This window comes from Diadema setosum, chromosome 13 (assembly GCF_964275005.1).
Source record: "Diadema setosum chromosome 13, eeDiaSeto1, whole genome shotgun sequence".
NCBI lineage: Eukaryota > Metazoa > Echinodermata > Echinoidea > Diadematoida > Diadematidae > Diadema > Diadema setosum.
The window spans coordinates 1211981-1238094 of NC_092697.1; the positions used below are offsets into that span (position 1 = coordinate 1211981).

At 37.6% G+C, this 26114-nt stretch overlaps 1 protein-coding gene across 1 annotated transcript in view; it reads left to right on the plus strand.

Annotated features, from left to right (window-relative positions):
* Nucleotides 1-26114, plus strand: part of LOC140237046 (putative ferric-chelate reductase 1) — a 46809-nt gene extending 20695 nt beyond the window's left edge. Inside the window, exon 12 of the mRNA XM_072316987.1 lies at nt 25999-26114. Within this exon, the coding sequence (XP_072173088.1) occupies nt 25999-26091 (93 nt within the window). The 3' untranslated portion in view covers nt 26092-26114. The remainder of the gene's footprint in view (nt 1-25998) is intronic.

A 26114-nucleotide genomic window follows, 5' to 3' on the forward strand; every position in this document is an offset into this window, starting at 1 on the left:
CTTCCAACTCTTGCCTACAGCTAGTGTTTCTTGGTGAACGATGGCTTTGTAGGGGAGTAGTTAGTCGATTGCATCACTCTTTTACCATGTGTGGGACTCTATGGGTGCAAGTAGAGGTAGTGGTTGTAGTCATTATAGCTTAGATGGCTTTGATGTCATGTGGTTAGGACTCCCTCTATAGTTGTAATGGAGGAAAAGACACTTATCTGGTGTCACACTGATTCATTCATGTATACTTAAGCATGCTTATGGCTTTGGTGTCACTGGTATGTATACTGTGGGTCTGTTTGGTTGATTAGTGCATGAGATATTTTTTTTTTTTTACTCTCTATACTAGTGGAACATTGGGAATAATTTTCAGTCAGGATTTTTTTTTTTCACACAAACATTCAGCGTACGTTGGCCTCTTTGTGCTAGTTTTTTTTTTTTTATTTGTGCATGTACAGTGTATGTGCAGCTTCCTGATGATTGTTGGACATTTACACCTCTGTATATCAATACAGGTTTTGTGTATTTCAACTTTTAACAATTGTATGGCATCTTTCTTTTCACGATAAGTTCCTTATCCCGTAGTGTTTACAGTAACACCACACATCACCAATATGATTTACACTGGAGCTCGATCATAAACAAATTTTGGGGTACTTTTTGTGTGATACTTGTTTTAGCTTTTATGGTTCATTTCAGGAGACTTCTATCTGGTTATGTGTTCCTTATCTAGGTAATCTTCTCACACATGATATCAGGGTCTGAATGATAGTCTAATTTCATGGTCTTAATGTCTGGATTGCATGTAAAGTTTGATATTCTTTCTACAGTTTTGTGAAATCCATTTAGGTCACCTATGTCTCACCATATTTGGTTGATCATTTTCTGTTGGAATATATTTCAACACTTCTTTATACTGTGGGATACATTACAGAAACAGCATCCCAAAACTCACATACATGTGAACAGCATAATATGATGAATGATGATATTACACCATCATACATCATTCCAATATATACCATGTACAATTCTAAATGTGGTCATGTCTGTTTAACTTTCTTAATTCACTTGATCTCACCTGTTAACATTCTCTGTTGATGGTAGCTTTAACACACGTGCTTCTTCACAGCATAATATTGATTCCCTCTCTCTTGCTTGGCCCATGGTAATACTTTTTGTTTGGGATTGCTTACCAGGGGCGGATCCAGGGAGGACCGCAACCGGCGCACAACCCCCCCCCCCCTTTATTTTTCGTTGAAACAAAAGAAATAAAAAGAGAAAAATGGGGGGAGGGGTGCGTGCGCCCCCCTTTAATTTTGTAAACACGCCCCCTCTTTACGGAATTCCTGGATCCGCCCCTGCTTACTAATGCACATATGTACAATTATTAATCGGACTCCATGCCATCTCTATCCCACACTGATCTCAAAACCATAATGATAATGACAGTCCAAAGTGAAGTACATTCAGTTGTTTTTGGTCTCAATCCTCCCCCCCCCCCCCAATCCTTTGTAGCCAAGCTGTAAATTTGTGATAAAGTAATGGTATGGAAGTAGAAATGCAATGTGTATCAATATGGAGTAGGTTGACTTAGTGGATAAATAGAAATTTTCATTGTATGGTGTGACAAAAAGATCCTCATCGTCACATAAATATCCATAGCGTCAATCTTTATCTTTAGCTAGTATATGTTAAAGCATTATGTTTTGTGTGTGTGTGTGTGTGTTTGTGTGTGTGTGTGTGTATAGTGGCGTTGGTTTATTGTGAATATATGCCAAAATTATAATCACTTGTCTCTATTTGTCTGCCTTGGCTAAAATCATACGTTTTGTTGAATTTGCAGAAATCCTCCTCCCTATGATTTCTTGCAAATTCACTGGAAACAACAGAGTGAATTTCACATCAGAAAATCCTGCTATCAGTCCTTGTGCACTCACTGTACTGCATAATCATTTGTTTGAGCAGGAGATAAAGAACATGTATGCACCCATCCATCCAACATTAGCTGTGGTCAAACTCAGTATTTTATTTTCTCATAACTACCACACACATGTATGTGCTGACTGAACTGATCTAAGTACTTTATGTTTGTTTGTTTGTTGTTGTTGTTTTTTTAAGATGTGGCTGTTCCAAGTGAAAGTTTACCTTGGAGTAAAATTTAGCCATCAGAATTAAGATTTTGTAACATAAAAGTGAAAGTTCAGAGAAGCTTTGAATACCGGTACATTCAGAATATTAAACTGCATAACCAAACTACAATGCAGCATTTTTCCAGGTACATGATGATGTACATCTGGTCTAAAGACATGAACAAAACAGACAATAACGACAAGAAAGAATGGCACAAACACAGATATATACAAAGTCTTATTTTCCTATGAATGTCTGGACCGGTATATCATGTGCACAGCATGTACGGCATGCATGCAACTAGAATGGATGGTGTTGCATGAGGCGAGGGAGGGTCTTGGGATTATCGATCGTACCTTGTATGAGAAATGAGATGATGCCCTGGTACAGCACGTTGAAATTTCTTTTGTTTTAATCTAGTATGTGAATACTCGAGTGTAGTCGTAGAGGAAATGAAGTTAATGTGTTGTCGTTTTTTTCCCCCGCTGTAATTTACAAGGTTGTGACTATTAAAATTAATGTCATATTTTACCACATGCTCATAGTATTCCAGCTGTTAATCTCTAATGGATACACAAATCAACTGATATATTTCTTTCCTGTATATAACTTTATTATTTCTTATCTCCTCATACTCTAATGTACAAATGGTATAGTTCGAAATAATCATGGAGAATCTGCACTCTGATTTTAATTGTGATTAATTTAGTATTTAATGAAAAGAGTGATCACAAATTTATTAAATGTTCAAGTCATTCCACTATGGCACTATACTCATTTTTTCACTTATGTGCAGAAGGTCAAACAGCATAGAAAGGTATACAGATGTAGTTTGTGCTCTCCAATCAAAATAAAAGTTGCACTACAATTGTTGGTGGTATGGCATGGACGTTTAACATGTGATCCCTCAAATTGATTTTAGCAATTCTTGAGGGTTCCCCCCACCCCCATGAGTATGTGTGCATAATATTATGAATAGAATGTTGCACTCTTTGGGATATTTTGTATATTGTACCTTACAGTAATGTACAGTGTACTTTAACTTCCCCAGGCATTTCAGTAGGCTTTTGATGATCTTTGTTCTTTTTTTTTGTGCTTTCTCTGGCTTTGCTTATTTTCCCTTCACTCCTGCTTCTTGTTCCTGTAGAGAAGTTTCTGCCACCCTGAATCACCCTTCCAGACCACACAAGAGGTGCAGTACCGACTCCAGCTCGAATTCAGAATGGATCAAAACACTTGGGCCGCTCTCAGTCAATTAAGATTCTTTCTGTCTTCGTCTAATCTGATATTTAACCACTCTTTGCACTTTGACCAGATACATTCTATTGGTACATTCTAATAATCATGTTGTCAATCATCTTTCTGAATTCCGGGGCTGAATGCACTTCTGTGGCCTGTTTTTTTTTTTTTTCTCCTTCTTCTTCTTCCTTTTTCCCACCTTTAGCACATTTGTTTCATCCTTTCTTGAAGCATTTTGCAAACTTGTTATAAAGTAATTAAATGACTGAGCTTCAACCAACCTTAAAATTGTAGAGGGCAAGCTTTCATCCTCTCCTGAGGACTTTCTCAAGCCTTATGCAGTGTTGTCTTGCTGGCGCCGTTGGAAACCAGCAGAACCTTGAACGAGAGACTCAAGGAACACAAAAGGGCACTGAGACTAAACAATCCATCACACTCGGCGATAGCTGAGCACTCTTACAACACAGGACACAACATTGAATGGGATGAGGCACGTATCATTGACTTTGAAAGCAACTGGTTAAAAAGAAACATAAAGGAAGCACTTTGGATCAGAAGGGTCAATCCAGCTCTCAACAGAGACTCGGGCTATACCCTTTCACCAATATATGGTCCAGTGATTAATAAAGACAGGCAACGGCGCCAGCAAGACAACACTGCATAAGGCTTGAGAAAGTCCTCAGGAGAGGACGAAAGCTTGCCCTCTACAATTTTAAGGTTGGTCGAAGCTCAGTCATTTAATTATTCATCATCCCCAGCCGATGAGAGTTTTTAGTATCATTGTTATAAAGTTTCTTTTCATAGTTTTTTTTTCCTTTTGCGCATTGGCTCACAAATGTGTGATGTCATAAATCTCAAAGTATTAAAGATCTGATTTTTTCTATCCACTAAGGCAGCATTACGGGTGTGAGATTTCAAAGTGCCCTTTCTAATCGAAACCTAGTGTTGACCCATTCATTATGAATGCATATCTGTACCAATTTAGTTGCTGTTGTGTGGTGAAATTGAAGGTCGTACGTTGTGTCTCTGCACCAACATTAGGAGAACAGGATTTATTAAAATGAATATAAAGAAAGGGGGAAAAAAGAGACTGCATATTTTTGTTTAAGATTTAAAAAAAAGACCAACAACAACAAAGGAGATTAAAGCAAATTTGATATATTCCACAGTATTCCAAAGTACCATGGAGATTAAAGGGAGACACAAGCTAAACTTTCATTGTTGTGTATATTTTTCTCTCACAGCACTTTATGATTGTTAATACTTTGTCAACATAATAGGATGCCTTTACTCAATGCCATGAACATTTGTCTCTTGATATTAGAATAAAGGAATCCTACAGTTTCCTTCTTTTCATCAAGAAGATACTTTGGGCCACAGATACACATCAAGCACTATGTTTTCTCATGTAAAATACATGTCTGTATAGTTATATCGAAAAAAAAAATATAGTTGCTCACTAGATAAACAATGATTTCATTAGATATGGTAAACTGGTCAGAAGTCATGGGGCATTGCTTTCCTCAATCTCTCTAATGCTGGACTTTGGACTTTTGTATTTATTCACAATCCATCATGGTGCATTCACAAGAACTCATGTCATGAAAAAGTGTGGTTGTTGAGCCTACAGTGTACTTGGGGCAGTGTCACTTTAAGTGCCACCAGTTCTCAGTGAAGTACATGCCATGCAACTGATGCTGAAGAAAAACGAGATGCCAGCTCATATCACATCTTTCCATCAAACATTTTTTTACCAGCAGTGGTGGGAGCTGATTATCGATTGATAATAAAATCATCCTCTCTTTCTCTTTAGCGTTGGAGTGCCCAACCTTTCGTCTTAACTCTCACTTGAAGCCAGGAATGTTCAGTCTGTTCTAAAGCCCTTGTATCATATATCACCTCATATTAAAGACCATTTGTTTTGGCTGTGTGCACTATGTCTATTACATGGGTGTTAATCCAGGGATGGATGTATGTAATCACAGGGATTTAGGTACAACCATTTGATTGTATTTTTCCCCTTTATTATATATTTTTAAACATTTGGATTTTTGTTGTCTCTTCTTTCCCTGCGCTGCCCTCTTGCTGACCTCTAGATAAATTTTTTATTCCCCGATGTCCAGCAACATCAGACGACGAGAGAGGTGCAGTAACCCAGAACTCACTCTTACTATCAGTATTCATGCGATGCTAACCCCATTTTACATGACTCCACTTTTTTTGTGACATTGGAAAGGTTGAACATTTAACCCACCCTCTGCCGTTACTGCATCTTTCCGTTTTTTCTGTCTCCCTGTGGGGGGTCATTAAAGTGCTGTAGCTTTGCTCTCGCTCTTTTTCGGCATCGTGAGATCGAGGCCATCGCCAAAGTGCTACTGACTAAAAGACCTGTACTCATGTTTGCTGTCAATTTCTATAGGGATGTTTTAGACAGGTTTTAATTTAATGGGGCAATTAGCAGACCATATTTACCTACAAGTATATGTGAATATTTACTTGGTCACATGAACATGCAAAAGAAGAGAGAGTTGCATCACAAAAGAAAGGATTAATAAAAAAAAAGATACGCATCTTTGTGTTGCCTGCTTCTCAATTGAATAAAACACTCAACTTAAGCAGTTGATTTAAAAAAAAAAAAATGTGCCACGTGCTTCATTGTGTTTGGGTTCAAGAATTTTGGCATTTACATTTCTTTTTCTCACTTATGCACAATTCTTCACTTTAATTGTGGTCGTAATATTTGCAAAAATAAGAAATGCACATGCTCTTAAAATGTGTTCATTTTCATCTTTGCACTTCACCAAAAGTTCAAAGCAAAGAAACAAAAACTTTTGCACAAAATGATTAATTTTGAACAAGTCACAATATTAAGGCTGCTCTGTTTGCACTGAATGCATTGCATAATTAGATAGTCAGCAACATCAGAGCAATTTGTCAAAAAATATAAAAAATGCAATATTCAGTTTTATCACCTTATGTCAAATTTTGTGTGCTAGAGAGATGAATTGGGAGGCTAAGCCAGCACCACTTATGATAACAAATTGTAGATATAACCATTTCTAGCATCCAACTGCACATGATGATTAGAAGGCAAGTTGACTTGGCAGCTATAATATTTTGTAATTATTTGCAGAAATACTGTACGAGCTGAAATTTTCGCGGTGGTTTTATTTTCGCGAATTTCGCGAATCGCCTTTGAATCGCGAAAATAACAATGTGCAAATAACTAAGTTCAGTTAGACCCTCGCAACCGCGAAATTAACAACACTCGAAAATGTCCTCGAAGTACCAATTCGCGAAAATATCTGTACGCGAAAATTTCAGCTCGTACAGTAGTGTAAAATGCCATTTTGTATTTTCCACATTTCCATAGGTTTTCACAAGTCACAAAAGGCAATTGAATATATGCAAACTGCATGCAAATGCTCATGGAACCCCAAAACAACAGATAGAAGCTTTTGTATTGTGATTATTATAATTATGTCATATCCAAGATTTGGGACTTCATGAAGTGAGAGAGGGCCTATATGAAATTTTGCACAAAATTGCTGCAGCATTTTGATCACAAAACCTAATTTTGACTTGTTGATTCTCCTTGGAAATTGAGATTTCAGCAATGAAGAGATGCACTGTAAAAGTGGATATTTTCGCTCGACTAATTTTTCGCGCTTGGCCGGGCAAGAAGAGTTTCACATGTTTTCAATTCCGCGGAATCAGGACATTACGCACAGGAACATTATGGCAAGCAAAAATATTCACGTGCTTTCATTTTCGCGCTAGTTTCTGGTTGCGCGAAATGCGTGAAAATTTCAACACCGCAAAAATTTCCACTTTTACAGTATGCACATCTCTAGATACAGCACTTAGAGAAAGAAAGAGTGTTAGAGATTAAAATCTGCATACTTCATGGTACAGAGCTTTGATAGAAATACGTATTGAACAAGATCGCAAGAAATTGCAGGTGATGATTTGATTTGCTCTGCAGAAGATTTTCCACCACATACAGGGTTGCATAGAAACTTGTTATGAGCGATCTTGTGTTTAATGTTACAAAAAAAAAAAAAAGAAAGAAGAAAACTTCAGGCATTTCTGCTGTGCTTATGTTATGATATCTCATGAGTATATCATATACTCAGGGGATTTGTTTGTGTTGTGTTTTTATTTTCCAAACATACAAAGTACAATGTGTATTTAGATTCAGTGACACTGAATTATTTGTGCAATGTGTCATTAAATTTTGTAGCACGTTTGACAATCCCTCTGCTGATAATTTGTGTGTGTCAGGTTAATTCCTTGTACCAGCTTCTCAAGAAGTGCATTCTAGAATATTTTATGATGACACACCAGAGTAAAACTATCAGGAAACATGAAAAGGATTTCACCGAATTTCATTTTTCAAAGACATTTGAAGAGCACTTGACCTAGTTATTCCTGAAGCCATTGAGATGATATTAGCCTTTATATCTCAGTGACTAGTCAACAAAGAGTTCTCATAAAATATTTAATTTTTCATTCTCTGAACTGACATCAGTATCAAGGAAATAGTCTCAATTCTATCTGGAAGTGTGAACATCTTGCATTGTACATTTAAGCTGGGCCATGTTGCATAAAAGTTAAGATCAAATACATCAAAATCAAAAGATAAATCATAAGTTTAAATAACTCAACTCAGTTCTGATTGTCTCATACTGGACAGATGTTGGATTTTCTGACTTCAATTCGATTGCAAACATAATAAATTACTGGGTATTAAAAGTATTCTCTATAGCGAGACTGCAGAGTTACAGCAAAACATATACTGGGTATTAAAAGCATTCTTTACAGCGAGACTGCAGAGTTACAGCACTTATTTTGCCTGCATTTTGCCCTTCTGATTCCCCCTTCTTTTATCCTTTTTCTTGAATTCCTGGCTTTTCTTGTTGAACCTGTTGTTTTGAAGACCTTTGAGCAACTTTCAGAAATAGCAGTTACCATGGTAACCAGGAGAAACCCTGAAAGATTGTTGTTGCCATGGTAGTTACTCTTAAAGCAAGTTCCACAATCACAGTAGATCTGCATTGCCATTGAGTCATGGTTTGATGTTTGTTTTCTAGAGAAAATCCAATGGCTCACTGTGTGTTGCTTACTGTAAAACAAGGAATTTTTGCATGCGTGAAACTTTTGTGAATTTTGTGAGGAGCCGAGATTTGCGAAAGTAAAGTGCACACGAAAATTTTTGTCTACACAATGCATTCAATCATGTACGATGCTGTACACTGTACAAGTAAATTGACTTGTGGAGCTGTTTTACAATTTAGTAAAGTGCACATCCAGCATTGTATGTTTTCATCGACCAGCAGCTAGTGTGTGTTCAGCAAATCCTGACAGTATTACAAGTACATGAGTTACATGTTTATACTCCTAGTTTTTTCATGGTCGACAATTCACAGAAGTTTCATGCTGCGAAAAGGGCTGTCAGCTCCAAGTTTCATAGTGTGAATGTTTCTGGTTTGGTAATACATCTGATTCTTTCCTTTCATTCAGTTCAAACATTTCACTGTTCGTCTTATTTTTCCCCTTTCTATCTCTCCGTAACCCATCATATTTTAACTGTATGTTCTCATGGATTGTAAGGGAGACATGATTGTAACTCAAAGCCCAGGCATTGTGCCGAGGGCTGTCGTTTTGTCCAAACCCTGCTCCCTGCCCCCCCCCCCCCCCATCCACTCTCTCTCTCCACCTTCAGCACGTGTGTCACAATGACGGGACAAATTTTTATTCTACGCTAGGAAAGCTTTTATGTGTTGCACGTGCGTTTGTCTGTACACTTATACACACATACATGTAGCACATAACTATAAATGAAGAGTTTGTTTGCAAAAACCAATAAGTCCATTTTTAAAGATTTTGAAGTACGGTCTCTGTCATAAAGTACAAAATAATACCTTTTAAATGATATATTGGTCACTACATATCAAGGTACATTTTTGAAGTTATGGTCAAAAGAAGCAAAAATTTTCTTATTATTCTCTTTATTTTTATTGACCTTTAATCGCAAATATCTCCATTTGGCACATATGGACTTATCGATTTTTGCGAACAACCTTTTCAAATATTCTTTTATACATATGTACAGATTCTGCACATGGATACACATATCATATACATACACACAACTGTGCATATTCACATGATATATGCATACAATTGTAGGCCTACATTAACACATGCATATGTTAACACACATTCACACAACAAAATATATTACTCCTACATACATATTACATATATTCATCGGTTCTCACACACCGTAAGTATCTACAGTGTATCTAACTTAACTGTTTATTTGCTTGCCTGACTGACTTCTTACACATTCAAAATACTGTGACTGCATCCTGTATAAGCTGTTATGTAGTATTTGCATGGTATTTAATCTACAGAATTACAGGAGGTATTTGTGTACATTCCAGGGCATGTAGCCACAAGAATTTTCCAGTTTGTTTGGAAGGTTTTTGATTTGCATTTTGATATTTGCATTTATTTTTGTAAATACTTTTTGTGAGCCAATAATAGTGTGTGTTGTTGCCTATTTCTCTGTGTTTGAGGAGGAGGAGGAAGAGAATTGTGTTTTGTGTTTTTTAGCCAGCTTCATTTCTTGTTCATTGAAATGCTAAAAAGAGATTTGCTGGTTTGTTTGGAGAAGGGAGATGGTCTTATATGATGACATAAATGGTATCCCGGGGTACCAAATAAAAATCAGCCATTTTGTTGAATTATTCTTTTTTTTTTTAAAGGTTGTACCCTGGGTGCCAAAAAGAGGAAATTATTTTGGTGCTGGAGCTAGCACGCGCTAGCCACTGCACTGCACTACACTAAAGCACACGCTAGTGGTAGCACAGCGTGCCATGCATGCATATTATGCAGCTGTCATTTGTATGACGCACCTCTTGACCCCCGGGATAGGTGCGTCAAAGTACCAATGTGCGTCATACCTTTTAGGTACCATGACGTACCCTCCGTCACAAAAAGTGACCCACCTCTATGAGACATTGACGCATTAACCAGTCAAAATGGTGACGCACCTCTTCGTGAAAATGACTGACCCTTGACGCACATGTTATTCGCAGTACGTGCCAGACTGGAATGCTGCAGAGCTCTGTGTGCGCTCCCGCAATTCGCTGCCTGCGAACTGTGTACACCGAACGGAACTTCGCCCGCGTGAATCCCTGTCGCCTACGGACCCTGGATGTTTACTTCAATCGCCGTGGTACTGTATCCCCATGATTGTGTGGGCGGCTGGGGAGCGTTAGTATAGTAGCTTAGCTGCACACTGTAGCCAGCTGCCACTACACTCCAGTACCCTGTTTCGATTCGAATCGGGGTAGAAGCGTTCCGTTGTGCAATGTCTGCTTCTTTTTCTCTTCTTCATCCGCTTGTCCCTTGCCTCCCAAGTATGAAATGATTTTTAGAGTGTTGTGTGTGTTTTTTGTAACGTTATTGCATCATTTTTCTGCAAGGAAGAGGTGAGTTTCTGTTCGTGTATTGATGTGCACTGCAGTATGTGCAGGTGAAAAGCGTTCGAACTGTCTTTCCCGAGTATCGTGGAAGCTCGATGTATTTCTCGGCCTATCAAAGGAGATCTCATACAACAGAATACTTATAACAAACTATTTTCCGGTCAAAATGAATTGATTTCCTTTGTTTTGTATCGTTTATTGACTTGATCCTAAGGATCTGGTCGCAATACCGAGTTTCCAATGTGTATTTATTTTCACCTTATTTTCGCGTAGCTTTCGGTGCTGTAAACTGTTGCTAGGGCCTAAGCCTACTACTAAACTTAACCGTTCTCCACTGTCGTTTCTCACACATCGTTTGGTACGATTTCTTCCATTTTATATCACTTTATCCGTTCCCTTTATACTTTGAAGTATTTGACGTCATTCTTTCAAGTGTCTCGCACTGCTATTTTCTTAACGGCGATTTCTCCGCTTTGCTGCAATACTTTTTTCGAATCGAAGCGACAAAGTTTGATACCAGCCGCTGTAGTGTGCCGTGTGTTGTCTTTTCTAAATATTTGTGTTGTTGGGAGGTGTTGATACTTTGTATTTGTTATTTATTTTTCTTAATGTTGATAGGAAAAGGCTATAATGGTCTGAGTGATGTCTGATGGTGATGATGATAACTATGCTGGTGTAAAAAGACGGCTTACTGTGAATGCTGTGAGCGTACGTGCCGTTCGTTCCATTTTACTTTCCCTCTTATTCTTCTTTCCCCCTTACTCTTCTTTTCCTTTCCAAGAATGATAAAAAAAAAAGAAATTACATACACCTCACAACAAAATAGAACCACGTGCTACCAACCTTCGTAAAGTGAAATCTAAATGTTCAATATCAGCAAAGAATAAGGGGAAAGCACGAATGACAATAAATTAGAGCGAAGAGATTGTTTTACATGCAGTCTCTTCGGCTCGAAGAAACTTGACACCCCACCCCTCTCCCCTTGTGGAAATTTCCACAAAAGCAGGTGCCACACCCAGGTGCGTGCCAGACGGAAGAATGCGCGCACTGGAATAAACAGCGTGTAAATATCATGGAAATATCGATCGAAGAACCAGCTCATTAGTTGAATTAAAGGAATCATTGCAAAGATATCGTGATTCTATAGCCTTTCTTTTGGCGCATAGTAGGAAACATCAAACAGTCGAATATAATGTACTTGATCGAATATCTTATGTTCCCTGAACAATAAAAAAAAAGATCGATTAATCAGTCAATTAAAAATGCAACTGAGCCAGAAATACTTAAAAGGTCTCGTATGCCCAGAGAAATTCACTACGAGTAGGTTCAATGAGATGCAGTCATCACCTGGTTAGACAACAAAATCATGACAATTAATTTCAGTTCACGCTCATGATAACTGCTTATTACTTATCAAAGTTTTTGCTATCAACATTCGTTCGTAGGTGTTTTTTGTTTGTTTTGTATGTTTTTCCTCGTGAAAGACGTAATGATTTCTTCGTATCGAACGTAGACTGCATGTTTACCGTTTATCCAAACAGTAGGCGCCTAGGCGTACTTTCTGAATATATTCAGAAATTTCTATCAACATTTTAAATATATTACAAGACTCCCAAATACCAGTTGAAAAAAATGAAGAAATCGAATTTTTTAGATATGAACAAAAAAAAAAAATGCGTAGGAAAAAACCACTTCAACCTCGAATGACTTCGAATTTCTCTAAACCGTTCCCTAGTTCATGGACATCCCATAGAAACGCGTGTTTTGATATACACGTTGCTATGGCAAACCAGGGAGGTGGAATCTTCCACCTCCCTGGGCAAACTATCTAGTTTCGCGAAACTACGGCCTGGCCACAGTAATTTTTTCCGTAACCTCCCGCCTCCACTTCCCCGATTCGAAAACAGCTTGATTGAAGCCCCTGCCTATTTAAACACGAACCTTATTAAACCCAAGTTAGGTACATGGTTTATATGGCTAGTGTTTAAATAGAATTTACTATTTTAAGTTAATGCAGGTTTTAATAGACTCTCAGTAATGTTAGTTCCATAATCGTTTGCATGTGTTTTGGGGCCTGGCCTCTGCCATGCCTCGCCTTCTGTATACGTATGTACGCGTGTACTGTATGTATACATGTACCACATGGTCGACATCACGCACGTGGTTTTGCTGCAGGTTCCACGGTCGACGGTCGATGCTACACAACTACAGTGAATGCGATTGAAGGGTAGCGAGCTTCGCGATGCCGCGGGCTGTATGTGATGATTTTAATCACAAATCGTGTTTGGTAGTGTGGTTTTGGAGCAAATTTGTACTCAAACTTTCTGAAAAGACCTTTAGTCTGACATCAGATAGAAAAAGAAGACATACGAGAATGAAGTGAGTATCAGTATGTTATAATAAAACTGATTGAAAATTGTGTCATTTTCGCGTTTCCAGGAGCCGGTGAATTCGGCCGACTCGCGATCGCGAGTTTGTTTTATTCTGTTACGGAGGGATACCATGCCCCATGCAAGAAGCCTCGCAAAATTACATGACGGTCCCATTAACGAACCTTTTGACACACTCTGGTTAAATGACCGACTATGATGCACATAATAGGTCAGTATTGTGACGGACATTTTGCTCCCGTGACGGCACCACGCGTCATCAAATTGGTGGTACTTGACGCGACCATGACGCACATTTCCCGGGGGTCAAGAGGTGCGTCATACAAATGACAGCTGCATTAGTATAACATGCAGTGCCATGGGAATGACTATGTACATGCACACACAGTGCATGCATTTTTCTCTGGCTGTCCTCAAGTGGACGTGAGGTGGCGCTACACAACGCGGTAACCCGGGGTACTACGGTACCTTGGGGTAACGCGTGATGCATCATATGCTGAAATAGTGATACAATGTTTAGGCTGAGGCTGCAGAAAGATTTCTCTGTATTGAAGGCATCTCTGTATTGAAGGCATCAAGCACACCAGGGATTATATAACACGGTATGACAGTGTGTGATCAGGGTCAACGGCAGTGACATCATGATGTTTTAAACTGTTCTATCTTAAAGTGTGACTGTTGCATTTAAACATGAAAAGGATACATAATACACTTTGTAGAGGTGTTTGTGTATGGAGAAGTATTTCCCTGAGAGTAGGACAAGGTTATCTAAAGTTGTCATCCCAGATTTATCGTGTCATGAGACTAGAGAGTGGGTGATTAAGGAAGATATTGTCAATGTTTTTTGTTTTACATAGATTTGAGCAATTATTCCTTCAAGAATCATAAGTTATTTGGTTGTATGTGGTAAGTCACTGTCACTGGGCCTTCATCTTGCCTTCAGAAATGACCAAAAGTTTAGACTATGTTCAGGGTAAGATGAGGTGTCTTTTCAGAAAGTAAGAGGATCATATACCTGGTAGGCCTCCATTTTTGTTGGGCTCCATGTTTCTGATAACAGAGGTCAAAGGTTGAGATCAAATGCCAACATTTTTTTCCTCATGAAATGCGTAACTCCAAAAACACCAAAAAAGTTACTATGATACGGGAAGTTACAATCATGATACAAAGCGACATTGTAGAATTTCTCCAAGGGGATGAGGCTTGCTGTTTATGGAATAAAGGGTCTTTTAAAGGGAAATATCAGCAGAACATCACTGGCTACTACAGTATATGGGGAAAAATGCAAACAAACAGATCAGACATGTCACTTTAAAGGGAGCCAATTGAAAAAGGACAGGCTTCAGCATGGTTGTGCCTGCAAGCTTCTGATATTGTATGTCCATGGTTTTCTACTTGAATATAATTCTATCTTCTTCATTAAAAAAAAAAAGAAAAAAAAAGATATATATATATATATATATATATATATATATATATATATATATATATGCCAATTTGAGATTCAAGATTTACATTCATTGAAGGTAGTGTACATACTCCTTTATTATTATACAGTGGACTTGTGTCAGGAGAAAGACTTTTGGACCAGTGACATCACTTGTTTACATGGAAATTTATGATATCGGGGTTTAAAGACGGTCGGATTCAAAGAAAGTTTGAACTATGGGGCAAGAGATGAAAATATAGTGTAAGTCAATCGCGCATATAATGTCGAATAATTTGAAAGTCATTGAAAATAAAAAGGTCCCAATTTACATTCACAGCCCTTAATGTGTTATTCATCTATATACTGATCAGAAGTTGAATATTTCCTTAGTCATTTTCCCCCTCAGTGCTTTCACAATCAACTGACAAGAGATGACTGTTCTCTGTTAAATGCCGGGTCTTCTTTCTAGTACAGAGTCTGTTGTGTTTCAGTCTGTCTGTATGTTTGTCTGTATGTCTCTCTCTCTCCCAAATATTGCAGGAATTCAGTTATGATCCCATTCCACACCAGATCACAAGACAGGTCTGAGAATTTGATTTAAATTTGATCGCAGATTAATACCCAGTGTCAAACTCCCCAAACTTCCCACATTGTGCTCAGTCTGTCTGCCCTCACAGGTTATAAAGGCTGACCCTGCCCACCGCTGGATTAACTCATATTACCTCGTAATTCTTGTAGTCTAATTGTTTGAACGGTAGTTGTAGCTTTCTCTGAAATTCTTCAGAAGTATCTTAATTTTGTTTCTCACTCACTGTCCATCTCTGTGTTGTCCTTTTTGTCTGTCCTATCTATCTTTGTTTTTCTGTCAGTGACTATTACTGTGATGTTGAGGGGTTTCACACTCACAAAGAACTTTATTATAGTTATAATGTCATGTTTCTGAAAGATTGTTCCTAGACTTAGAAGGGATTACAGAGAAATGAGTCTCTTTGCTGAATGCAAACAACATTCTGTACAATAGCCATGTCGCAAACACCATGACTTGTCTAATCAAATGAGCAACTATCAATATGCAACATGCAGGAATATGTACATGTACACACACATCATGGCAAAAGTGAATATAGAACTACTTTGAAGTCCACCTCTTGCACCAAAACATTCAGAAATACAACTTTGAACCAGAATCTTCTTAATTTGATCGAACACCTTTGGACCACAATTGACCACAGTGATCTGAGAGGCTTCAGTCCAGGTTTACATTCAGGACCACCATCGATTGCTTCTTAGACATGACATGTATTCAGGAATACAATGTTAACAAATAGTTGTTTGAGTGTGAAAGCCCCCATTGTTACATCTACCTCCCTCTTCACACAAAGATTCTATCATGACCGTGTGTTTAGCTGATCCCTCATCTAAGCATCTCTAGTGAAGTTTGTTTATCCTGCAGCCTTTGACATAAAGTAACCTCCAAGAGGTGAAATATTTTGTATGTACTTGGTTCCTAAAAGCAATAGGATCAGTTTAAATTGCCCCTTATTTTTATGCAGTTACATAATTATTCAGAAAAGGTTCAAAGAGGTTGAAAGGAGCAAAGATGGATGAAAAGGGCAATTAGTCAATTTACAGGTAAATTGTCAGTTCCTTTCTTTTGGAGGTGATGGAGAAATATGCAGCGCTCTGCAGCAATTAGGAAATAAAGTACCCTGTTTCTTACAGCCAAACCTTGTTAGAGTCAGAGAGGATTATATTTTGTTGTATTTTTATAAGAACTACTCATTCCAAGACAAAATCTGTTGAAGGCTGGGAGAGTCTGCAAAGAACATGAAGTAATCTCATCCTCACTCCAGGTTGCTCTTTCTAATACCAGATCTACTTCTTCCCAACACTCCCTGGCATTAGCAGACATGAGTCATTGACTGATTTCCCAACCCCTTCTCAGATCCTCTCTCTTTATACCGGTATCTCTTCCTTCTCCTGCTCCTACTTTCTGCGTGTCAAAGCTTCCCTCCTCTGCTTCTATGTTGCCTTGAAAACGAATCCAGCGGTCCCCAAACTGCAAGAAATGTGGCAGCAAATGATAGGAGTGCTCTAACCTTGCATGATTCAAATGTGGAATGCAAAGTTTTAGGCCTTTTGCAATTTGATGTATGAATATTTAGAAGTTAACTCACAAAATATATATGAAATGTATTTGCTACTTTAAACATGGCTAGGGCTTGACTATATCCCAAAGTACATGTACCTAATTTTCATAATTAACTTTATACTTTCATCAAGTTCTTGAAAACTTTTGACCAAACTTAGGAGGAATCATCAAGGGGGAAGGGAATCATAGTTTGTCTGAAAGGGGGGGGGGGGAGAGCAAGATCCTAAATTAGGATAGTGTTGCACAAGGGGCATGCAGCCACCCCCCCCCCCCACACCCACACACACACACACACAAAAAAAAATAATAATAATGAAAATAATAAATAAAAATAAATAAATAAATAAATAAAAAATAAAAATGAAATAGTGATAAGAATTCTAAAAATGGGGAAAAATGGAATAGTTTGCCTCAGGTAGAGTTACATGAAGGCAAAGTCAAATAGGGCCTATACTGCTCAATTGAGTGCTAGGCCCATAGGTTCAGTTGTTTGAATGTGAAATTATACAACTGTGAACATAGTAGAATTAGGCATCCTTTAGGGGGTACTCGCAAGTAGGCCAGTCAGATGAGATTACTGTTGCCAAAGAGATTACCATAGATGGAATGACTTCTGAGTGGGAGATATAAAAATGTTTTTTGAAAGAAACATCTTACACAGAATGCTGTCAAACATGGCAACACCTTTCAGTACAATGTACATTCTATCTACAAAATCGCACATTGCTTCAAATATTTGATCAGGCAAACATGATTTGTGGAATTACCAAGTACACCATACTTGAACTTGTTGGGAATCCCCCATTGCTTTACAGACTAGGAGGCATAAAAGGAAATAATTGTGTATGATTAACAATCTCATGCATGTCCTGTGTAGTAACTTTGTACAGATGCATTTGATGTTTCGTCTTTCCCGTAGCTAGTTCTCCCGCATGAAGTGAATGTAATGATTTGCTATGCAAATGATATTCAATACCTCTGTCATGTGGTATATGCTCTTGTTTAAGAGAGGAATCCCTAGCTATGGTTTTATTTGTTTGTTTGCTTTTTGTAGAATACAGTATAGAGCATGATAATATGAGAGAATTGTATTATGATGTCGCTGTCAGTTATACCAAATATTATTTGAGTGTGTAATGTATGTGGATTTCAGACATGATGTGATGTAAAGTCTACACAAATGAGTAAGAGGTATGGATTGTAAGAATGGGCAGCCAGAGTATAGGTTCAATGATTCAAACCAACCTAATACAACCTGTGCAGTACATACAGTCTGAATAACAATGTGAAATGTGCTGTATTACTATGAATCAAATTATGTATTAGCCTACCAGAGTCGAGGACTCAAGGTAGAGAATAGAAATTGTTCATTGCAGTGTCACTGGTAACCCAGTTTGGCACTCACAGCAGTTTCAAGTTAAGATGGAACCAAAGATTAAAATTGACATTTCTAACTTGAGATATGTGTCCCATATGTTGACCCTAAAGTGGGGCCATCAAGCAATGCTTCATAGCTCTAAAGCACTGATGGTAGATTTAACATCTCAAGGTGAAGTAAGATGCTCAAATGTTTTGTGCTTACTGGTAGATCTATTCATTTAGAAGAGAAACAGTTCTGGGGATGAAATTTGATGAAATCAACCTTGCTAATATTTCTTTAAAAACGTTCTAATCAGACTTTAAAAGAATCATCCTTAGTGGTAGGCAAAAACAGGAGGTATGCAAAAGGTATTTGTTATCCTTTTGTGTGCCTTAGGGCATTGCTACCCAAGGCTGAAACACTCAAAATTTCAGTCATCATCTTTTTATTCTATTCAATAAAATCAGTGTGTGGGTAGTTAGTTGTAAGATTTTGTTAGGCCCCTGAAGAGGTAGTTATACTTCAGATACCAACCTACCATCACATGTCATCACAGGGAAGTTGTGTGAAGGTTGAAATTGATTTGAAGCTAAGAGGAGTATCGACCCCACCCCAAGCTCTTGATCATTAAAAAAAAAGGAGAAAGTTTTAAAGAAGATAAAAACATACAATAGCCAAGGTAGTTGTTTGCCATTGATGCATGCAAAAATCTGCTGTGATGCATTGATATGGTATATTTAGTTCCATGTATCAAAAGCTGAGCAGTGTCATGAAACTTTATAAAGCCAAAAGTGTGTTTTTTTTTCCATTTCTTTTTGTCCATTTCTTCCCATTTCTTTTTGTCAAACTGTCATTTGTTGGTGACAGCCTGGCATTGTTCTTGGTGTTCTTGGCAAGCATGCAAACAGTGTCCTTCTCACCCTCTGTGTCTATATTAATCCACTTTGTCCCCTTTTTTCCAGCTGGGTGTGGCTGCGGCCCGTTTCTTCCAAGAGAGGCACATCTTTTTGATGGAGAAGGAGGTTGGGAAATGAAGATTGCGACCATAGCTATTAAAACATCCCTCGCACATACCCATGCTGCATGTCAATTTTATGCTCAAGCAAAGACCGCAATGGTCATACGGGCTTGATCATTTGGATACATACTCTTTTTTTCTGCATTTCTTTTTCAATTTTGTCTTTATTGCATTGTTTTTTCATGGTACTCTCAACACCCTCACAACAAAGTGTATTCAGCAGCATCTCCTGATGTCAGAGTCTTGTGACATATGCCATCATCGTCCCAGATCAGTCACATCTCATGTAATCATCAACTGAAGAAGTAACTGGATGTGCGGCAGTGGACTTACTAGGATTTATAAATCACTATAAGTTAGGCTTGATACTATCGGTGTCCCGGGGCCCCAGAAATAGATGTTGGGCCAACACTTTTTGAGAAATAATATGTTTTGGCGGCTGGATCGGGCCACCACAAACATGTCTTATTTTAAAATATCATATTGGTCACAATATGTTTGTAGTGACCACTCAGGGAAAGTCGATGGGAAATGTTTGCCACAGAGAGACAGGTGGGAAAACCTGGTGCATAGGGGAAATAACGTCAAAAGTAGGAAAAAAAAAATGGAATGCATCCAAAACAAGCTGCAAGCATAAATCCTAACCAAGCTAATTGTGTCAGAACTTTCCAATACCATTGCATTGAATGCAAAGCAAGTTTTTGAAATGAAATTAAATGTCATTCCCCTTGCTCATAGAGCATGCTTGTTTGATTTTGATTTTTTTTACTTTCCACGTCTGTTTGAAAAGGCTTGTTTACCGTGTATGCAGCGCTTCAAAATTCCATCAATGCTTAGAGCATGTGACATTCTAACCATTTACCATTGAGTAAAAACTCATAGTTCAAAGGTCAATTGTAAGTTCTTGGTAACAAGGTGTAAAATAAGCATGCCAATTACCATACAGCAGGTCAAGTATACACAAAAGAATGTATATTTTTTAACAGATCTATAAAGAAGTCTATTAACTGCATCAAGGACTTGCAAAAAAAAAAGAAAAGAAAAACAGTGACATCAATACAACTTCTTCCATACGGATACTTATATTGCATGGAAAATATTTTTGTATAGTATATAGAGCAAATGCTGTATTTAAGGAGTCTGCTAGCATTGCATTTAAACTGCATGTTTGGGTGAATATGAAGCACATCATGTGAATATTGCCAAAGGAACATGAACATGTTTTACTATTTGATATATTTTTCGGGTTTATACAGCTAAGAGATAATGATCACTTATGATTTACACCCAGACAATAGTCACTGAAAGAAAGTTTCTTGAAGAAAAAAAGTGTAGATGCTTTAATGTGTATATGCATGCAATCCATAGCGATGCAAACAATCCAAGTATGGGCATTTCACATGATTTTTGCATGTAAATGCAGTGCTGAACAGTTAGTGATATGATTGTATTAACCACTTTACTATTTGATTTTAAACAGAAACATGAAGGATGATATGTCACAACCTCTTCATGCATTCACAATGGTCACAAAGTCGGCACAGTTTTTCCCACACATATTATTGGGTCTAGAGACATAGCTGTCATGATCATCTGCAAACCACTCTGTACTGACACCAGTTTCTTTTCTGCATCACCAGTGTATACAGTAGGCTAGAAAAGATGAATTTCCCCCTAACATCATCTCAGTTTTGTGATTACTATATGAACCTCGGCATCTGCATTGTGTGTTTGCCATCCTCACTAATGTTGTCAAAAGTTGCAAGTGTCATATGGGAGACATCTGTCCAGGGTCATTTTTGTATAGTGTCACACAAACCAAATAGAGATAATTTAGTTGGTGCATTGTCAACTACAGATGTGGGAAAGCCTTGATCATGGCATCCTCCAACCCCCTCTGATGCTGTGTGATGTCCTTTGGGGCCTTTTGGCACTCTCTGATGTTCTGTGATACCCTCTGATGGCATTTGACATCCATTGAAGTCCTCTGATGGCCTTTTATTCAATTTCATTAACTTTGGTGCCCGTTGACATCCTCTGGGACCTTTCAAACCTTGTGATTCTGTTTGATGCTATTTGATGCCTTTTGATGGATGACCTTTGATGCCCCTCAATACCTTTGATGTACTTTGATACCCTTGGATGCCCTTTGATGCCACTTGATACCCTTTGATGTCCTTGATGTCCTTGCATGCCCTTTAATTCCCTTTGATGCCATTTGATACCCTTGGATGCCCTTTGATGCAATTTGATGCCCTTTGATGCCATTTGATGCCCTTTGATGCCCTTTGATGCCATTTCATGCCCTTTGATGCCCTTTGATGCCATTTGATCCCCGTTGATACCCTTGGATGCCCTTGGATGCCATTTGATGCCCTTTGATACCCTTGGATGCCCTTTGATGTCCTTGATATCCTTGATGCCCTTTGATGTCATTTGATGCCCTTGGATGCCCTTGGATGCCATTTGATGCCATCTGGTGCCCTTTGATACTTTTGATGTCCTTTGATGTCATTTGATACCCTTTGATACCTTTGATGTCCGTTGATGTCCTTTGATGCCCCTTGATGCCATTTGATACCCTAGGATGCCCTTGGATGCCATTTAATTCCCTTTGATACCTTTGAAACCCTCTGATGTCTTTTGATGTCCTTTGATGCTCTTGATACTCTTTGATACCCTTTGATTCCCTGTGATGTGCTTTGATACCCTTCAATGCCCTTTGACGCCTTTGACACCCACTGATATCATTTGATGCCTGTTGATGATATTTTATATTCACGGGAGTGCTTTGATGTCCTTTGATGCTATTTGATTCCTGTTGGTGCCTTTTGATGCCCATAATGCCATTTAATGCCAGTCAATGCCCCATTTAATGCCAGTCAATGCCCTTTGACACCCTCTGATGCCTGCTGAAGTCCTTTGATACCTTTTGAAGCCCTCTGGTGCCCCTTTAATGCTGTTGACACCTTCTGATATCGTTTGGTGCCATGTGAAGCCATTTGACACCCCTTTGGATGCCCTTTGATGTTCTTGAACACATTTGATGCCGCCATTTATTGCAATTTGATTCTCTTTGGCTGAGGCTTACATGATTTGCCACTCACTGTGAAGCAATCTTCTTCCAGAATAAGCACTAGCTCATCAACAGACCACTATTATACTTATTTAATATTAATGTCAGTATGTCAGAACGAGTGAGTGAGCCACTTTTTAGGACTAGTAACACTCACCCCAGAAAGGTTTTCAATAAGTAGCAAACTGCAAATCACCAAATCATAAACATACAATCTTTTGTTACACAGTGTACCGAGGCCATTCACTGAAGTTAACCATCAAAACATCATCTTTGCGGGTACCCTCTGGAAGCTGGTTACCATCTCTTGTCTGTATACTTGGTGTACTGTACCAGAGAATTCTTTGGAAATCTCATCTGTATTTGTCATTCTAACTGTGGGGATAGATTCTTACCCTTACCTTGGACAGATTAAACTGAGTCAACATGTCATTTCAGTTGAGGAAGCCAATCACACATTCAGTTTGGAATCTCATCTTGACCACATCATTCTGCTGGCACGCAAAGTTTGATGTCGCCCATTTTATCATGGATTGAGATGGCATGCAAGATTGGTATCAAGCTGATTGCATGTCATTTGTTTTTGCACATTTATAGGCACACCTATTGCTGCAAATTTGCTCCTTCGGTCATTTCATATTTTGAAATGTAAAGACGAAAGTTTGATCCATGTAGCACAATGATACACTGCTCTTCATGTTACCACATGTTAAACATTTGCATGCTGCTGTACATGGGTAATTTTTCATTGAAGTGTTGAATTTTTTTTTCTTTTTACAAGAATGTTGGGTTAATGCCCTCATTTTGTTGGTGTTTTAACACCTTTTGATTTTCATCATATGCAGTTATCCATTATCTTTTCTTTGATGTGGGAGACTTTTCAAATTATTTTGAATTTTGTGCGATTTGTTTCAATCAGTCTCATGCTAGGCTGCATTTCTGGTTTACCATCCCAAAGACACTTTTTGTTTTTTTGCTTTTTTTTTAATGGGAATCGACATGATGATTCAGTTTTCTGATTAAAATCATGTTTTTTTCTTTTGTGACAGAAATCCTTTGAAATGAAGCTGTGATATCATCTAGTACAGATTTACCTTTTCTGTGTCTCTATTTTTTTTAAGTCTCCTTTAAATTTTCACATTTATTTTTTTTAGTCTCCTTTAAATTTTCACATTTTTTTTTTTTTTTATGAGGTGACACTTGATATGGAATTCCATCTGAGACTGCCAGCTCTAAACATGTACAGATGAATTTGTTTTAGCAAATATGTCTTAGCTGTCAATCTGATTAGCTTCTTTTCTGATTCATGCCTTTTCTTATTGTATTGCAGTAAATGCATTCATCTTCATTTTTTTTTTATTTGATATTCATATTTGTCTCGATTCCTTATCTAATTTGGTATGGCTATCTGTCAATAAGTTGTGAGCATTTGTAGGAGTGTGTGAGCATTTGTAGGAGTGTGAAAGTTTGAAGTCAACAGCAGCTGCAAATTTCATGGAGCAAATAATGCACACTTTGAACAACAGCACAGTTCAGTTAGCTCAGTATGCATTCAGAAACAGATAGCCATAGATCAGACTGATTCAAGTTCTTACAATTACCTTCAACTCTCTACAAATGGAATTTGGATGAATGGCTATCGCTTGTAAGACTTTAAAGGACAAGTTCACCTTCATTAACATAAGGATTGAGAGAATGTAGCAATATTAGTAGAACGCATCATTGAAAGTTTGAGGAAAATTGGACAATCCGTTCAAAAGTTATGAATTTTTGAAGTTTTTGTGCAGTAACCGCTGGATGAGAAGACTACTGCAGTGTATGATGTCACATGCGTACAACAATATAAGGAAAATATGAAGAGAATTTCACAAAATTTCATCTTATGAAAAAAGTACACATTCCCTTGACTCGTTACTAACATATGTTATGGGTAATATTATTCCCATTGCCTTTAGAAAGAGGCAAGTCAAGTGCTCTTTTATTATGCGAAAAAAGTGAAAATATGTTGAATTTTCTTTACATTTTCTATATACTGTTGTACTCATATGACATCATGAGCCTTAGTAGTCTCCTCATCCAGCGGTTCCAACACAAAAGTTTTAAAAATTCATAACTTTTGCATCGATCGTCCAATTTTCCTCAAACTTTCACTGATGTGTTCTACTAATATTGCTGCATTCTCTCAATCCTTATGTTAATGAAGGTGAACTTGTCCTTTAATAAGATGAGATGATGACTGTACCTCCTTTAATTCATACCTTACCACCTCTTCCATTTCCAGTTTGCATTATTATCATCATTATCATCATCATCATCATCATCATCATCATCTTTGTGGTTTTCATCTCACATCTTTCGTTGGCTGAAAGGGAAATGAACCCCAAAGATGCATTGGTTTGAGTGAATGCAGCAATATTACTTAGATTGTAGTAGAACACATCAGTGAAAGTTTGAGGAAAGTTGGACAATCTGTTCAAAAGTTATACATTTTTAAAATTTTGGTGCAGCCTTCCCTGGATTAGAAGACTACCACAGTTTGTGACATCATGTGTGAAGAACAATGTAAAGACAATAGAAATAAAATTCAACATATTTTCACTCTTCAAGCATAATGAAAGAGCATTTATCTCAGTCACCCCTTTCAGAAAGCAGGGGGAATAATACTACCCTTAACATGAGTGACATTAAAAAAAAAAAAAAATGTTGAATCATTTACTCAATCCACATGTTTATTTCGGTGTTACTCCTCACTTCCATGGGGTTTTTATGCATGAGTTATGTAACTATTCACCATAACCTCAGTTCTCAATTAAAGTAATATTGGTTAGATTTATTTCTTGTCATGCAAAGATTGCTTGAGGAAATTTATTGAAAATATATTACCAGGAAAATTAGATAAACAAAGTGACATTAACTTCAAGGGGATTTATATGTACATGCTAGTCTAATGTATTTCAGATGTTCATGGCAATTCAACAATCCATTTACTACTAATCTCTCTAATAAGCAAAATGGCAGCTGAATTTAACATTTCCTTTGTTATCAAACTTGTAACGGTTCACTGTGTTTTGCAGAAGTGTGGAGTGAAGCCACGTCAAATTCTTCTTACCATCCAGCCTCTCCTTGCCTGACATCATGCACTTCATTTTCATGTTTTACAACAAATTAACCATCATGACATCACATTAGCACATTTTGTATTTGAATTTTTCTTATTTGTGTTTGTGATTTTGTTAATTTTGTTTTTAATGAATTAGTTAAGCTTTAATGCAATGTACTCAGTGAAGGTTAAAATTGTGAGAGTAAACCTTGTATCATTTTCTTCCTATTTGATTTTGGAAACTCTTATTTAATCTCAATCTCTGAACCAACTTTGACAACAAAAATGTGAATGCTTGCCTGAGAAATCATACATTTTCATAAAAAGTAATATTCATATTGACATTGTCATAAAATATTATGCATGTAGTCTTTATTTGATTTTTTTTTTTTTTTTGCAGTTACAAAAGGTCTGTGTGCAACTTCAGCATTATTTTTTTTTTTGACAAGTCACTGCAAACTTAACAAGGATATTACCATTACATCATGCTCAATAAATACCAACTGCTGATAGAAGAACTATCATAATAATGGAAGTAGCCACAACGGTTACATCTTTGGTTGACATACCAATTCTCATACCCCTTTTTTATTTTGATCTTTATCTTTGTTCCTCAGGGCGCCACTATTAAGTCCATCCTCCTCTTCATCTACACCTTTGGCACCATCTTTGTGGTCGCCTTCCTCATCATCGTCATAGTGATCCTCTGAGCAGTAACTGATGATGCCCAGGA